Source organism: Peromyscus maniculatus, chromosome 21, assembly GCF_049852395.1.
Source record: "Peromyscus maniculatus bairdii isolate BWxNUB_F1_BW_parent chromosome 21, HU_Pman_BW_mat_3.1, whole genome shotgun sequence".
Taxonomy (NCBI): Eukaryota; Metazoa; Chordata; class Mammalia; order Rodentia; family Cricetidae; genus Peromyscus; species Peromyscus maniculatus.
Genome location: NC_134872.1, coordinates 10,986,795 through 11,004,115, shown reverse-complemented (window position 1 = coordinate 11,004,115; position 17,321 = coordinate 10,986,795). Strand labels below are relative to the sequence as shown.

Here is a 17,321-nt window from a genome sequence, read left to right as displayed (position 1 = left end):
TCAGGGTTTCAAGCCCTTGCTAAGTGATGGAGGTGAGGGGATGCTCAAAGTTATGGGCTTTAGGCTGCAGGAGTATGCCTATAAGGAGCCTGCTCAGCTTCCCACAAGGCAGAGGTGGTACCAGCTTGAAAGTCTGGCTGGTCCTGGGCTAACTCACTACAAATCAAAAGGGCTAAGATTGGAAGGGCAAGCCAGGAATATGGCTTGGTTGGCAGAGTCCTTGCCTGGCATGCACGCACCCTTGGTTCGGTCCCCAGCACCGCATAAACTGGGTGTGATGTCTCACACTTATAATCCTAGCACTCAGGGAATGGAGGCAGGAGGATCCGAAGTTCAAACACCATCCTCAGCTACACAGAGAGTTTGAGGCCAGCCTGGGCTACATGAGACCCTGTTTCAAAAAACACTAACTGTTGGAGTGACCTCCCTGGGCCAGTCGTAACACAGATAGCTTTGCAGAGTGAGTATCTTACTTCTCACCCTACCATGCTGGCCACACAGGATGCATAAGTGGATGTTAGTAGCAGGTCCCCGGAGGTCAAGGGCCTGAGGTCACGGGTGGTTCCTTCCACCTGGACTGGAGTGAGCAGAGGACCTGTTCAGGGAGAGGGCATTGGCACCACGACAGGACAAAGGAATGTTTTCTTCCCAATTTCTGCAGCCTGCACGGCAGGACATTGTCCTGGAGACAGCGTTGTATGGTATCTCCAAGGGCTCCGGCCCAGCAGAGGGCCCATGCCAGACCCTGGGGACAAAACAGGTAAAGCCTGCTGTCTCCCGGTAGGGACACATGTCTAGGTTCAGAGTGGCAGAAGTGTTACCAGTTGATTATTTCCTAATGACATCTGAAAGCTTTTCATTTTCCTTGTGATTTAAAAAAAAAAAGAAAAAGCTATTTTAGCATTCAAGAAATATTGGAAAACAGAAAAACAAGGGAAGGAAACATTTTGTCCCTAAATGAATGCATGCTCTCATTTGCATATAAGCAATGCGCGCACACCACTCGTGAATGGAAAACCATGCTTTCTGTCCCTGGCAAAGCCACACAACCACGCAACATAGAGCACTGAGCATGTCCCGTTACCCGCACTTGGGTGTTTACTCGGTCTGTCCCCGTACCCTTCCCTGTGGATGTGGGAGAGACGCTGAGGTTCAAAAACCTGTAGACGGGCTCCTGGCCTGGTGCCAACCAAGGATAATGTTTCTCTTCCAGATCTTCCTGGCCGTGGCTAACTTTGGGCCAAATGAAAGGGGTCAAGAGTTCTCAGTCATCTACAAGTGGAGCCCCAGAAAGCTGAAGTTCACCCTTTACCAGAGGATCGCCACCCACAGTGCCCGTGACTGGGAGGCCTTTAAGGTGGATGGAGAGTACTTCCTGGTGGTAGCCAACCACCGAGAAGGTAGGACACATGTGACCTTTGACCTGGAAGGAAATCATTCCATAGTCTGTGTGCAAGGTTGGATATTTCATCTCATTAAAAAATACTAAGTTGGGGCTGGGACATGGCTCTGTGAGTAAGTGCTTGTCTTACAAACCCGAGAGCCTGGGGTTGACACTCAGAACTTAAGACAAATGGCTGAACATGCCTTTGTAATCCCAGCACTAGGGCAGAGGGTCCCAGGGACTCACTGCCGCCAGCAGAGCCGGATTGGTGATCCCCAGGCCACTGAGAGGCATTCTCTGAAAAAGACAAGGTGGACAGTGTCCCTGAGGGATGACACTGGAGATTGGCTTCTAGCCTCCACATGGACGTGACACACATACATATGCACCACACCACACACACATACACACATGTGTATCCACACACAAACACACTAAGTCATGCGTGGTCCATTTCCTGCAACTTACCCCTGAAATGTGTGGTCAGAGGTAGTCCACATAAACTCCATCAAAACTGTCTTGGGAGTGGCTGTAGGGATGCTGAATCATCTCTCCAGAGACTTAATAGCTCAGTATCCACCCAAGTGTGACGCGCACCAGACAGCCTGGGGGTGAAGTAGCAGCCATTGCACTCAGGGTCTAGGGGAGCCAAGACCCCCAACAACAGAGTACCCCACAGAGTGAATGCTCCAGCAGGCACTGAAAAGGGAGACCATGGGGAAGATCTTCAAGGAAGGGCCATGGGAGAGGAGCCCCAGGGGTCTCCTCTAGGGAACACCGTGAAGGGAAGGATCATAGGGGAGGAGAGGCACCCAAGGAGCATCATGGGAGAGGGCCTCCAGGGAGCACCACAAGGGGGCGTTTCTGGAGAGCCTCATGAGGGAGAAATGCCTGGGGAGCACTCACTATTCACGGAAGACTTCCAGGGACACCATGGGGGAGAAGTTTCAGACAAAGAGAGAGTGCTGTGTGAAAGTCTGACCTATTAGGGCAGGAAAGAGCCAAGGCGGGAGGTGAGCAGGGCTTAGATGGTGGAAGGCCAGTGCAGGCCTGTGGGCCATCTGGACCCACAGGCTTTCTCTTCTGGGAACCCAGACATGCAGAATCGAGGCATGTTACCCAGAGGCTGGGTGACAGAGGTTGTCTGAGGGGTGGGATAAGGGAGGCCTTGGGTATCCTGGGAATATGCATAGTAGCTAGCGGTCTGTGCCCTGGCCAAGCTGTGCCCTGCAGGCAGCTGTGACACCTAGGGAACAGCCCCGCTCCCCCAGCACTGACCTTGGTTCCAGGGGACAACCACAACATCGACAGCGTGGTCTACAGGTGGAACCCCAGCAGCCAGCTCTTTGAAGCCAACCAGTCGATTGCCACGTCCGGTGCCTACGACTGGGAGTTCTTCACCGTGGGGCCCTACTCCTTCCTCGTGGTGGCCAACACCTTCAACGGCACCTCCACCCAGGTGCACTCCCACCTGTACATCTGGCTGGTCGGCGCCTTCCAGCTCTTCCAGTCATTTCTGGTAAGGAGCCTGAGTTCTCTAGCGCAAGACGCCACAGATACCCAATCTGCGTGGCAGGTGCCTGCTGGGAGGGCTCACCCAGGGCCAGGGCTCCGTAGTGTGGCCCTGATCCCAGTGCCTGTCCCTTCTGTATGCCACATCTTCCTGGATGGTCTGGGCCCTCAACTGCTTCCATAGCCCCCAGTGTTCCTGAGGAAAGCCTGGGTGTGGGTTGAGTCTGGGCTGTTGAGGAGGATAACCAGGGTGCCCACAGCAGTCCTCTCCGGGGGCCACAACTCCCCTGCTCTGATCAGTCGGTGTCTGTGGGTCTCCAGGTCTCTGGTGTAGCAAAGCAACTTGGCTCTGACTGGGGTTGAGGGGATCGGGTGGAGACAGACATAGTATCTATCCGCTTTTGACTTTGAAGGCCCTTGGCTGGTCCCCACCACCCCTGGTGTTAAAATCTCTGAGTATTTAGTTTTGTGGCACAGACAGTTTTAGGTCACAGTCTGTTCCTGTGAGCGGCACTGAATAGCTACAGCTTGGCCAAGAATAGCGGAAGCTTCCAGCTTCCAGCCTTAGTGGGGGGCAGAGGCACAGCCAGAGGCCGGGCAGCCGCTCTGCATTTAGCAGCAGCGCAGGATCAAAGCAAAACCCTGAGCCCAGGGCAAGCTGGGCTGTGTGCTGTAGCGGGGAGGGAGGGGCATGGCGGGAACAGAGCAGCCGAGGGCGCAGAGGCAGATGCAGCTTGAAGCCAACAGGGCATCCCAGGGGAAGACACAGATAGGGCAGACTGGCTCAGCCCTGCCCAAGCTGCAGGCTAGCCTTACAAGCAGCTTTCCCCCACATCTTTCTGACTCCTCAGAACCCACGGAAGTCCACTTTCATGTTTTGCCAATAGTCTTCTCTTCTTTTGCTTAAATCCTTTCAGCCCTGGAGATGCTTTAATACGTTTACCATTTGCATTTTGCAATGTCACGAACATGAGCTTTGAAGCTAACCAAAGTGCATATTCCGAATGCACCTGCAAGCTGTGGGGACACACCCGCCTCTGCAGGGCATGCCTTTCTGGAAGGGTCTGTGGTGCAGGCACTCAAACCAAGCAGGCTCCCATCTGTAGGGCAGGCACTCCCAGGGCACCATGGGTAAGTGCAGTGGTTCAAAGGGAGGCTTCAGGCATTAGGGATTTTACAGCCCAGGGCTGGGTAAGCAGGGTCTGGCTGCTGGGGTAGGGGTGGGGGCCAGTTAGAGTGGTGGGGTAAGAGATGCTTTAGGGGAGCATTCCTTAGCCGCACCCTCTGGTCTCTCAAGCCTCTCATCAGAAATTCCAGATTTCTCTTAGAGGAGAGACGACGCAGTCTCCTGTGATTGGGCCCTTGGTCCATTGGCCATTGCTTCCACAGACTACCTGAGCTGAGGTGATTTATAAACAAAGGAACTTTATTGGCTCACTGGTCTGGAGGTGGGGCGTTCAAGAGCGTGGGCATGCCTCTGCCCGGCTTTTGGCAAGAGCAAAGTGCTGCCTCCACGCAGGGCAGAAAGCGGAGGGGTGAGCGGGTGCAGTCGGCAGAGACGAAGCAGGAGCCTGCCTACCAGCATGCTCTCAGGGCCACTAACCTATCCTCAGGAGCAAGGACACTCACTTTGCCCATGACCCAGACAGGCTAGGCCTCATCTTCCCAGCTACATGGGGTTGGTTCCAAGCCTCCATGAGAGTTTATGGGGACATACCACGTTCAAGCCATAGCAGCCATGAGACAAAGGCTTCCTGGTAGAGCAGGAGCGGCCTAGCAAGGGATGCTGATAGACACCCAAGGGACTGAGTGACATGTGCTGCTCGTGGGAGTAGAAGCAGACACCAGGAGAGGGTACGCGGCTGGGTCTCAGGTTCCCTGGGGCCAGAGGAGGTCTGAGGTTAATCAGGGAAGAAACCTTGGGTCCTGGACTGGTGAGAGGTGAAGTCAGAGCTGTCCAGGGTGAAGTCAGAGCTGTCCAGGGAGCCACTAAAGCAGAGATGGGGTGAGACATGAAGCCTGTGCTGGTGAGAAGCAAGAACAGCAAGGCCCACAGAGACATGGGAGAGAGAAAAGAAAACCACCTCCCATCTTCTCCTGCCTGGGCCTCAGAAAGGGCAAGGAGAGAACCCACACACACACAAACATGCTTGCGCATGCACGTTCACACACATGCATGCTGACACAGGCTCATCTGAACACTGTTGAGGCCCCCTGTGCCCACATGGTTTCTTCTGCACATTCTCCTTCTCCTGAAGCTGCGCACCACCACCCCACCGACACCCTGCTACACCCAGGAGCTTGCAGCCATTGATGCTGTCATTTTGTTCCAAGGACAAGGGGGAGACCCTCCCTATCACCAAATGTTCACACTGGGCCACAGAGCTCAAACAAGGGACAGTGTCAGCCAAGTCCTTAGCATCTCCCGTCCTTTGCCCCAGATCACTAATCCCAAAAGGCAGCAAAGCCAGGACCCTAGTTTTCCATTTGCTTGCCTGGAGGGTTCTAGAGTAGGTCTTGCAATCAAAGTGTGCTCTGGGGACTAGACTAGGGTTTGTCCCAGGAGTAGAGAGCTTGCCTAGCACATTCAGGCCCTGAGTTCAATCCCCAGTCATGCAAAACAAAAACAAACCAACACCATACTGCCACCAAGCAGGTGGGAAGCACATGGGTCAATCACACAAGCCTCAGAGCTGGCGTGCCGTGAAGGTGGGATTTTGCTTCTGGGTTTGGGAAAGACTTTGGTCTAGCAGCCTCCATGCTCTATGGTTTGGGAACTGTCCGTAAGGTATGTGAGACCAGGACAAGGACAACAGCTGCCACCCGGTCAGCAGGAGCAGATAATGAAATCATCAGACATGATGTCAATGTGACACAATGTGAATCCTGAAGGTTAGTTAGGACCATTGCTCCCAGATATTTGCATGTGCACACGAATGTATTTGTGCATGAACACATGCCCCATCATGGACGCCCCTGAGGCCTGGCCACAAGTGTGCCTCCTTGCCTTGGTTTCCTTGTCTGTGAAGTAAGTCTGGTGTGAGAGCATCCCTCAGAGGTAAGCAGTACCTGGATGGCCTTCAGGAGATGCTGCTCTGGGCTGCGTAAACACCTCAGCATGCCTGTGACTTCTGCATTCACCGAGACAGAAACGGGTTGTGGCCCTTGCAGGTTGGAAAAGCACCAGATTTGGAGGTTACCCCTGTGGTCAGGCAAGAACACAGGGGTGGGGCGTGGGACACTAGGAATTGGCCAGGCAATGTGCTGTGCTCAGGGATCTCAGGAGTGCATCTTCCTGTAGCCTTGGGTGCCCACCTGAGCTGACTGCCCACAATGAGGGGTCAGTACCCCCAGGACCACTGATTGACTGTCCTCCCCAAGCAGCTAGGGAAGCCCTGGCCATGCATTGGCCTTCCCTCCTCTCCTGGCACTCCTGGACCACAGAGGCATCCTCATTCTTTCCCCCATCAAAGCCAGGCCCAGAGGCTCTTTTGTCCGGCGACTAATCCACTGATGGCTGAGTGCCTACCCACCCTAATGGGAGTTGTGGGATGCCAGGTGCTCCTGGCAGCAGCTCCTGGAAGTGCCATTATCCTGCCAAGGTACTCCTGTGGCATACACCCAATGCCTGGACAGCAGGCAACTCCCTGGGGGAATTCCCCGGGGAGAGAGGGAGGGCCTCCCATCCCAGAGGATATCTGGTCACCTGGGCTCTTGTGTTAGGTGGGCTTGAGTGAAATGATCTGATGGTGGGATTCTTCATTCCCTGACGTTCTGGGAATACAGGAGCAACCTAAGCCACAGCCTATGCCCTAGGCGGCCGGCAGCGGCCCTCTCACCTCTGAGTGGGAGGGGCTTGCAGAGGGGGCAGTGTGGGCTTCCCCAGGAGGGGCTTCTGGCAGTCAGGCCTGGGAATCTAGCCAGCCAGTGACGAGTCAGCTGCGAGCCAGCCACCTGGCCAGCTAAGGGCTCAGAGCTGGAGTCAAGCAGGGTCCTTGCAGGTCTCTACCAGTCCAGTCTGTGCCTGACATTAACCCAGGAACAAGGTGAATTTCAGATTTTAAAAAAATGAATAATATTTTTATAGGATTATGTCCCAACTGTCGTGTGGGGTACATGGAGAATGGAGTATCATTCCTCAAGTACCTGAAACATAAGGTGTGGGGCGGTGCACCTACATCTGCTTAAGTCAGCACCTTGGTCCTGACTGGGCTCAGAGAGGATAGAGCTGCCTTTGAGCCCCAAATGCCAGGGCACACAGCAGGCCTTGTGTCTCTCACATCCTGGGGACACAGCATGTTCTCCAAGAGGTGACTGAAGACCCTGTCCCAGCCCCTGCCCATTGGGGTGAGCCTCACATATCCCATGCTCACCTCTCACGTACCTTCCTAGTTCCTATGGGTTTCAGGGCTTCTGGCTGTCACCTTCTTCATGCTCAAAAGCTTTCTCCATCTCCCCCAACCCTCTTTCCTTCTTCCCCCTGCTCCCCACATGCTCTGGGGGTGTCCTGCTATTTTGCCACCCCAAGACCCTTTCCTGCCTTCTCACCCACTGACCCCCTTACCTCCCCTCCACTTCTGCCTCTCTCCTGGACTCCCAAAGTCCTGGGCAGCCCCTTACAGGTCCTAATGGGAGGCTCCACCCCTGCTCGGGGCTCCTGACAGGAAGGAGGACAGGTGCTCACTGATGCTCAGCACCTGGCCTGGCCCCAGCAGGGAGTTGGCACCTTCTGACACCAGCAGGAAGTTACACTGTCCCAGGAGAGCTTGCTCTGGGCCTCCAGCCACCCTGGGTGGCATAGGATGGCCACTACCAGGGTTTCCTGTGCAAATCCCCTCAGGCCTGGTCAGTACAGGTGAGCAGAGAGCAAGCAGCTCAAAGCTGAAAGGAAGTCCTGGTGATCTGAGGAAGAAATGTACTGTGTGAGTATGTAGGTGCGTGCCTGCAGGCACCTGCCTGTACACGTATGTGCACATGTTCAGACACATGCTTGTAGGTGAGTGTATACACAGGTATACACACATATGTTTATATCTATGTGCACATACATTCACACACTCACAGGTGTGCATAAACATCTTCTAGATGTGTGTAGATATGTTTCTGTGTGTGTGCACAAACACATTCCTGTGCATGTGTAGATATATGCTGTGGACATGATAGTACACCAGCATGCCTGTGAGTGTGTATGTGTCCACAAGCATGTAAACAGGCATGTGGCCGACAGTGACGATTTTTCTCAGCACTTACTTGCAAGAAGCAAATGCCGTGACGGTCAGGGGACTGCCTGTGCCACACTGTGCCACACTGTGCTTAGGTTGGGGGTCTGGCAGCCTGAAGTTCCTGCAGGCCTGAGGGTCTCTCTGTGGAGTGGCCCTGGACTGATCCCAGCTTATAGACAGCCCTGTGAGGAGAAGGAATGCAGATCTAGAAAGCCTCAGGCAGCCTCTGGCCCCATCCAGGACTTTGTGACTCCTGGACCCCTTGTCCTGTAGAGTCTTATTCCTCACTATTCCTCACTATTCCTCACTGCCTCTTAGGCCTCCGTTCTTGCCCACTACCCGGCTGGGCTCAGTGGGTACTGGCGCCCTCTGCTGCCCACGGAGAGAACGATGTTATATTCGGCTCGGAGCCGGTTTTTTTCTCTAAGCCTCCAGCAGGGTGGCCAGCCAGGCCATGGACTGCAAGGGACCAGAGGCTCTTGGTTGCGTGCAGACAAGTAGTTAACTGACCTCCACTGAGGGCAGGTGTAAAGATGGCTTACCAGGTAAAGTGCTTCCCTGACATTCAGACCCTGGAACCCCCATAAAAGTTAGATGTGCAGTGGCATGTGCTTGTAATCTACGTTCTGGGGAGGCAGAGACAAGTGATCCCTGGAGCTTGCCGATAGTGACCCTCTCTCAAAAAAGCAAAACAAATGGGTCCTGGGTAATAATACCTGAGGTTGACTTTGGCTTTCACATACACATGCTTACATGTATACGTACACTTGCACACACACACACACACACACACACACACACACACACACACACACACACCTGGAAGTTCCAGAGCTATTTCCCACACTGGCTATGCAAGATGTCCCTCAAGCAGGAGGCTCCTGGGCATCAGCTAAAGTCAGGAAAATGTCACTGGCCTATCTGGAGCACAATCCACGGCATGGCTCACTCTGTCCCCAGCTAGGACAAACTGGGACAGCCCCAGGATAGCCTGCCGGTGTCTTCAGAGAAGCAGCCTGCTGGTGAGCTGTGGGCTCCTCCTGGCTGTGTGGCTTGAACAACCCTGCCCTGGGCTCAGGTCCCCATCCTTCAAGGAGGATCCCAACAGACTCTGGTATAACGTGTTATCTCAAGACATAGGGGAATGAGTGGCATCATCTAACTAACATTCCAGCAGGAGTCAGCTGTTACCCAAACGCAGGGTTCATCCCTGTCCCCATAGGGCATGTGTTATTGGGTAGCAGACATGGTGATTGCTTGTAGCAGCTGCAGATGCTGTTTTCCCCCTCTGAGGGGAGTTGAGGCTCTAACAATTATCTGTTGGTCCCATTGGCCTCTGGAAGTTTGGTTCTAGCCTTTGCTTTGCTGTATCTAAGCTCTGTTTTCAGTTCCGGGCAGTCTCCCTAAATTCTGCTCCCCCAGCCTTTTCTCACTCCTGGCCGGCCTTACTGTTGCTGCCTGCCTCCCACAGTGGCAGCCAGAACACTCTGACGGACTGTGTGGCTCCTGGTCCTAGCTCCTCCTACTGCCATAGGCTCCGCCTCCTGGATCTGCCACACTCTCCCCTTACCCCCACACAGCAGCTCCCCCCACTCCAGCAGCTCCTGCCTCACTTTGTGCAGTTTGATAGATATGGCACATCTAAGGCATAGATGTAAGCAGATGCTAAGACTGACTCCAGAGCCCCTGGCTGGGGCTTGGGTTTCCTGGAGCCTGTCCATCAGCCACAGACTCCCACGTGGGCTAGCACGTTCCTTCCCACCCTCTGGTCCCCTGTCCTGCTGTCTTCCTAAGCAGTCACATACCTACTAGGGCCCTGTCTGCCATTGCTTCAGCTTTCCTGGAAATGTTCCCCCTCGATCAGGGCCTCCCTCTCCTTCCCTGTGCACCGCCACCCACGCACCTCTTTTTGGCTGGCCCTTCATACAAATGGACCTGCACAGCTTCAGGTCTGTGGCCAAGGCTCCATTTCCCCTAGCACCTCACACTTCGTAGGGCTGAGTGACCTCTGGAGCAAACAGGCAGAGGAACTCTGTTTGGGGCTCTGGTGAGAGGATGGCAGCCGGGTGGCCTCAGTGGGACAGCTGGCGGTGGACATCAGTGGCTCGGCAGCTGGAGCCACCCTCCCCGGCCTCACCCTCCTACACGGCTTCTTCCTTCACTCCAGACCTTCGGCGCTGCGGACTGGGAGGTCTTCCACATTGGCGAGAGGATCTTCCTTGCGGTGGCGAACAGTCACAGCTACGACGTGCAGATGCAGGCGCAGAATGATTCCTATGTCCTCAGCTCCGTCATCTACGAGCTGAATGTCACGGCTCAGACCTTTGTCAAGTTCCAGGACATCCCCACCTGCAGGTACCAACCAGGTGGTTGGAAGGGCAGAGTGAGTCTGTGGGTGGGCAGCCCTGGAAGACCGGCCAGGCCATCCCGGACTTCCTCCCAGGATGCCTGGCCAGAGCAGGTGGTCATGATGATGAGACCCATCCCCAAGGCTGGCCCTGCGTAGGTAGCTAGTTTCTTCTTACAAGCAAAGGCCTAAGGATGTGAGTTCACTAAGAGAAGGTCCAGCACCCCACAATGAGAAATGATCCATCTGTGTGGTAAAGGGTGAGCATCAGGGAGATCCTTGAGCTCAAGCAGGTACCCTCTCCCACCATGCACTGCCAGTTCCTGCCCCCACCTGCTCTGCAGGGCCACCAAGTCAGCACTGAGAAGGCAGCGCTGTCCCCACCCACGTGGAGTTCCTCTGGAAGGACTCTCACCATCTCCAAGTAAAATGCAGCTGCACGGTCCACACAGCAGAGCCAGATGGCCGAGCTCCAGGCTAGGGTTCTCAACCTGTGGGTCATGACCCCTTTGGGGGGTCACACATCAAATATCCTGTCTATAAGATTTTTATATTACAATTCATAATAGCAGCAAAATTACAGTTATGAAGTTGCAACAAAAATAATTCCATGATTGGGGATCACCACAACGTGAGGGACTGTATTAAAGGGTCACAGCATTAGGAAGGCTGAGAACCACTGGTCTAGGCCCAGGGTGCTTACCAACCCAGGATGCAACAGGAGCTCTCACAGGGTTTTTTTTTATTATTATTATTCTTTAAGAGCTTTGGAGATATTCACAGCCCCTCCTGTGTGCCAGGCACTCCTCAGCCTGAGAGAGAGGACACTGAGTGAATTTAGACTCTAAATTCAAAGAAAAACTCTAAGGCTGACAGTCAAGTAAGAAGGTGAGGCTGGCCTCTGTGACATCACAGGACACACAGGCACCACGTGTTCGTGGGGATGCACAGCTGTAAGCGCAAGGGGGATCAGCGGCAGGCAGCACACAGCACACAGGCCGTAGCCAGGCTTGCTCCAGAAACAGGCGGCTGCGCTACAGGCAGGTAAGGGAGGAGGGACCTTCTACTTAGGCCCAATCTTTTGATTGACGGGTACCCACAATGTTTACTTTTGAAAATCTCATTTTTTTAATTCAAAAAGAACTCCCGAGACAAAGAACAAAGAGAGGAAACGGTAGTGCCCAGCTCAACCCAGAACCACGCCCACCTGAGCTGCCCATGGCCTCTGGGCCCGGTAGACCCTGGAGGGAGTCACATTTCCACACCAGGCCCCCACATCTGACACTGGGTATCTGCTGAGGAGGAGTATTAAAAGAAAGCACCCACTAGGTCTTTTGGAAGGGAATTTGGAAGAAAACAAGTGTAAAAAAGAGCTGTGATTAGAAATCAGCTGTAGGGGAGCTGAAGCGGCAGCCTGGTGGTTAGAGAGCTTGCTGCTCTCCCAGAGGACTTGAGTTCAGTTTCCAGGTCCCCCAACTCCAGGGGATCTGCTGCCCTCTTCTGGCCTCTGTGGGCATTGCACACACACACACACACACACACACACACACACACACACACACACACACACACTCACCAGGCTTTCTCTTTTGGGCTACTAACCAGCTCCCAAATCATGACACAGAGACTTATTAGTTTTGAATGCTTGGCCTTAGCTTAGCTCTTTTCTTGCTAGGTCTTATAACTTAACCTGTTTCTCTTCATCTATGTTTTGCCTCAGGGCTTTTGATCTTCTCTTTCTGTATATGTGTCCTACTTTTCCTGCTTCTTCCTGTCTGGCGGCTGGCTGACTCAGTGTCTCTCTTTCTTTCTCCCTCATCCTCTCTTCTCATTCTTCCAAGCCTAGATTTCTCCTCCTATTTATTCTCTCTGCCCACCAGCCCCACCTATCCCTCTCCTGCCTAGCTATTGGCTGTTCAACTCTTTATTAGACCAATCAGGTGCCTTAGGCAGGCAAGGTGAAACAGCAACACATATTTTCATAATTAAACAAATGCAGCAAAACCAAATGTAACACATCTTTACATTGTTAAAAATGCAGCAGAAACAAATGTAACACACCTTTACCCAGTTAAAGTAATATTCTGCAGCATAAACTTTACATAGTTAAATATTCCACAACACACTTAAAAATAAATCTTAAAGACAAAAGAGAGGAAGAAGTTACAGAGTGAGTGAGATGTATCTTAGGAGAGAGGGCCTGCCCAGAGTCCAACATGGGGTCAGCATCGGCTCTGCAAAGGTGCTGGTGTCCTCACCTGGTTCCCTGTTTTCTCAGCGCCCTGGACTGGGAGTTCTTCTCCGTGGGAGAAGATCACTTCTTGGTGGTTGCGAACTCCTTTGATGGAAACACCTTCTCAGTGAACAGTATTATTTACAGGTAAGGACTGCTGATGGCTGATGTCCCTCCTCCCACCTCAGGGTTCAAAGTGTGGGACTCCCCTCCCCTCACCGGTGACCACTGGTTCACAGCAAGTTGAGACCATCAGGCCGAGGGTGTGTTTTCCTGGGCCTGGCCAGGGCAGGGATGCTGATGCTGAGCTGCACCTGCTAGAGGGCTCCCCATCTGGCCACATCCCTCAGATAGTGGCTGACAGATAAAGATGCATAGATGGGCATGCTAAGTCCAGTTTTCCTCTTACAGTGTGACAATATCCTTGCATTCTTTTTTCTAGAAGTTTCTTTTTGAGTGTTCGAGCATGAGTGAGGTGCTGTTTCCACCGGCAGAAGCTTTTGTGTCTAGTTACCTAACCTGACTGTCTTACCATCTCCAAAGCCTTCTCTTGGGAGGAGTCTTGGGGGCCCTAGCCACACTATCTCGGCCACAAAAGTAGTGACACCCTTGCCTGACAAGGCTTCTATTGCTTACTCAGTTGCCTAAGTAGCTCAAAGTTCCAGAACTCTCTTAGACAGCGGCAGTGGTGGCCCACAGTTCTGCCCCTGGCTTTGATCTGAATGCCATGCTGAGTGGCCTGCCTAGTTCCTGATTTCCTTAGGCGTTCATAGCACTTGCAGCAGGAGATGTTAATCTGCTGGTGTGACGAGAGATTTGTCCTGAGCTGAGCGGCTGAGGCCAGCTTGGAATTTCTTCATCCTCCTAGATTCCAACTGAGGCTCAGACTCTGGTTTATATAGGAAGTGAAGTTTGTCTGTGACACCCCGAAGTCTATAACTTTATAAGGATGCAATGCGGCTTCTCTCTGCTCCTGTGGCCAGTTTAAGTAATAGCGTGTCGATTTATGCCATTCCCTATGGGGAATGTGTCCTTTTTAAAGGCAACCTATAGGAACCTGCTGACCTCAGAGTGGAGAGCAAAGACCGTAGTTGTCAAGGCTGATGCCAGAGCGCACTGTGCCTGGAGTGAGCCTGTTTCTGAGGACTGAGACACGAACAGCCAACACTCCTGACTGCACACTCTCAAATACTTCAGGTGCCTAAAACAGGCTCCTGGGTAGATGTCAGGGAGCCTGGGGAGCTTGGATGGGGCAGATTCTCTCCTGGGCCTCAGTTTCTCTCTTAACCCTGGGAGCATGTCCCCTGCACCAGTGTGAGGGGACCAGGCTGACTATCCCTCCCACAGGTGGCAAGGATATGAGGGCTTCGTGGCGGTACACAAACTCCCCACCTTTGGCTGCCGGGACTGGGAAGCCTTCAACACCACTGCGGGCTCTTACCTCATCTACTCCAGCGCCAAAGAGCCCCTCTCCAGGGTGCTGAAGCTGAAGACTGGCTGAAGTTACCCCGACCCCCGCTGCCTCCCCCCAGCAGCTGCGCATGAGCAGAAGGCAGGACCCACCCAGCCCTCTCTGGTCCTGGGGCAGGTGTAGATGGCTGTAACCTCTCTACCCTCTCAGAGCTGGCTCTTCTCCCCTCCCCCAGCTGGTGGCTATACCAGAGCCACAGTCCTGGTGACTGGTGGCCATATTTCAGGTGACCCTGGGATCCTTCAGGCTGAGGCCCAGGGCTGCTACCCAATTTTGGTGCTTCCAGCCTGTGTCTTGCAGGAATCCTGCCCTAAAGAGACAGTTGCTATCACATTTTACCTCACACACAGGAGCCCTGGCAGCCTCTAGGGCCCCAGCTCTCTCAGCCACCCCTGCTGTGCAGCCCTGATGTGCGCATCATCACCAACACCTATTTATTGTATTTTATCTATATGGAAATATATTTATATTGCTCTTTACAAAAAGCATGAATGGCATCCTTTTCCTTGGTGGTCTCAGTAGTGGACATATGCAGAGAAAAGCCTCCTTCTGCAGAGGGATTCTTCCCCTGATGTCAGTTTACCCATAAAGCACCAGGGCAAAGTTAGACCAGACGCCCCAAGCTCCTGTGTGGTGTGTGTCCCTCTTCTTCCTCAGGACCCCCATCATGGGGACATGGGTGACCTCCCAAGCCACACTCCAACCTCAACACTGCAGTGAGCTAGGTGCATACAATAGACCTAAGACAAAGGCCTCAGGACCCCCATCATGGGGACATGGGTGACTTCCATGCAGGGGAAGTGATATAAGTGCATACAAATGGACCCAAGGAAACATCGGCTTGCTCCTTTCCATGGCCAGCCCCAGCACAAGGCCTAATGCCTGTCTAAATGGCTCCAGAAGTGGGATAGATGCACTGTGAGCAGCGCAGAGGGCGTGGACAGTGAGAACCCCTCGGGATGGCAGGGAGTACAGGGACACTGAGCAATCCCTAGGGTAGGCAAGAAGCAATCAAACCTTGAGGGACAGCCCTGTGGGAGATTCGGGGGCACAGGCCTGCCACTAGAGTTCAGAAACCATTGGTAGGGTGAGGGGCTGGATTGGACAGGGGAGCTCAGCCAGCCTGTTTCCAGAGCTCCCTCCAGCTGCCAGAGCTGGAACCAGGAGCCACGACCAGGACCAAGGCTGCTGTGGGCACACTCAGGGGACTTGCCAGGTTTAATGGGACCCTGCTGTTGGGACCTTGAAGCCACGGGTGGACTTTGAGTGAGGGCCCCAAACCTCTGTTTTGTATATATTGGGTGTCTGCACCTGCATGGCCACCAAAGTGTTGCTTCAGGGTTGAAACTGAGACTTTCTCTTGCACGCATGAGTGCACTTCACAAAGGGGCTGGCAAAGGGAAGCGATAGAGAAAGGGCAGTCACACACCCCAGGGAGCCTTTGGTTTCTGCTGTTTGGGGTTTATTTATTTATTTATTTATTTATTTATTTATTTATTTATTTATTTATTTATTTATTGCTAACAAGGTCTCATGAGGCCCCCACTGACCCCAGATTTGCTGTGTAGCTAAAACTGACCTTGAACTCCTGATCCTCCTGCCTCAGCCTCCTAAGTACTGTGGATACAGGTGTGTGTCTCCTTGCACAGCTTCTAAATACCTTCCTAACAGCTGACCTAAGGTCAGAAGTGACACAGACCGTAGGTTACACCAGGGTGAGAAGCCAGCACCAACGGAAGGAAAGCTGGGCACACCAGCCCTCTACGCTGACCCAGGACGTAAGAAGTCCAGCCAGACCGGACCTAAGGAAAGAAAACCACAGTCTTAGCCATCAGTTACCTCCCAAAAGAGCCAACGGGGAAGTGATTATTTGGTCACTTTAAACACACCTTTAAAAACTTGATGGCTTTCTTGCTTGATAAGCTCTTCCCAGCAAGACGTGATGGGCAGCCCTTTCATTCTGTTTTGAAATGGTTCAGCTCCAAAACTGAGCCCTCTCAGCCCAAGAAATAAACTTCAACAGACTGGCACAACAGACTCAATGGAAGAGCCGCATGCAGAGCAGTCCATTGGTTAGCCCAGGACTCCGGTACTGATGTAGCCCCATCCAATCATCCTTCACATGAGGTGCTGGCTGGGCAGTGCGGGTCATCCCTATACCCCATCATTCACGTGGGCATGCTGGAAAGACCTCTTAAGCCAGTCCTAGTGAGGAGAGGGGGCTGTCCAGAGGGAGGGGCCTGGCAGGAGGTGCTGCCCGGCAAGACCTTTGCAATACATCTTCCGCTCTCCTTACCTCATCTCTCTCCATGACGTGGGCTGAGGAGGAAGTGTGACAGGTGCTGGACACCAGAGCAGGGAGGTGGGTGCCAGTTGCCTCTGACAACATCCAGCAGGCTCTGTCCCCAAGCTCAGGGGCGGGGCGGGGGAAGGCGAGCTCTTGGTGAGTTCAGGATGCGTCTCTCAAGGCCCTCGGGGCCTCCTTCCTGTCCTTGAAGGCCCCGTTCGGCTCCTGGTCCAAGAAGAACCCACCTTCCCAACCATGCTGTTCCTACCTCCCTGCCACCACACCCACATCTGAGGATGATGCTTGGTCCGTGGCTCAGCCCAGGTTCTGTTAAGAGCGGTCCTTGAGATCTGGTTAGATGATCCCATATATCCATGGGTAGGGCCAAATAAAGCCCCTCTTCAGTGGTTCCAATAGAGAGGCCTCACATCTAGCTCCTGCCTTCCCTGCTCTCCACACAGTGAGCTGTGCCACTGTGCCCACCTCTGCCCTTAGAGACAAAAGCTCTTGACATATCTCTATACCTTATGCCCCATGAGCCATGGGTGGCACAAGAGGGCACCATCTGTCCTGCACTGAAAGGGAACTGGGTACCCAATGAGGGTCTCCTTTAGCCATCACTGTTCTGGCCACTGGTCACCAGAACCAGAGAGGCTGAGGTACCCCCAAGGAGGTCCCAGTGGTGGTACCTCACGACCCATATAGCTCCCTAGCAGGTGCCCAAGTCCCTTGAAACCAGCAAGAGCCTCTCAGAAGGGCCACCCTGCCTCCCCTGCCCTGGCCTCTGTAGCCCTCCCTGTTCCTCCTAGCTCGGCACTTGATGGTGGCACAATACCTGTGACCAGAGCCGTTGGGGTCAGAGCTG

The 17,321-nt window shown here is 53.5% G+C and overlaps 1 protein-coding gene across 1 annotated transcript; it reads left to right on the top strand.

Annotated features, from left to right (window-relative positions):
- Positions 1-26: 26 nt before the first annotated feature.
- Positions 27-14,638, top strand: LOC143269862 (thrombospondin-type laminin G domain and EAR repeat-containing protein-like). Its single transcript, XM_076557081.1, has 7 exons — positions 27-32; positions 662-760; positions 1,214-1,400; positions 2,674-2,903; positions 10,133-10,473; positions 12,744-12,845; positions 14,046-14,638. Exons 1-7 carry the CDS (start codon positions 27-29, stop codon positions 14,197-14,199), a joined length of 1,119 nt encoding a protein of 372 aa, XP_076413196.1. The 3' UTR covers positions 14,200-14,638.
- The last annotated feature ends 2,683 nt before the right edge of the window (positions 14,639-17,321 follow it).

Bases quoted from the DNA above. Each gene is read 5' to 3' on its own strand.
- LOC143269862 (XM_076557081.1), top strand. The intron at 761-1,213 runs GTAAAGCCTGCT...TTTCTCTTCCAG, and splicing joins AGACCCTGGGGACAAAACAG to ATCTTCCTGGCCGTGGCTAA. The intron at 12,846-14,045 runs GTAAGGACTGCT...TCCCTCCCACAG, and splicing joins GTGAACAGTATTATTTACAG to GTGGCAAGGATATGAGGGCT.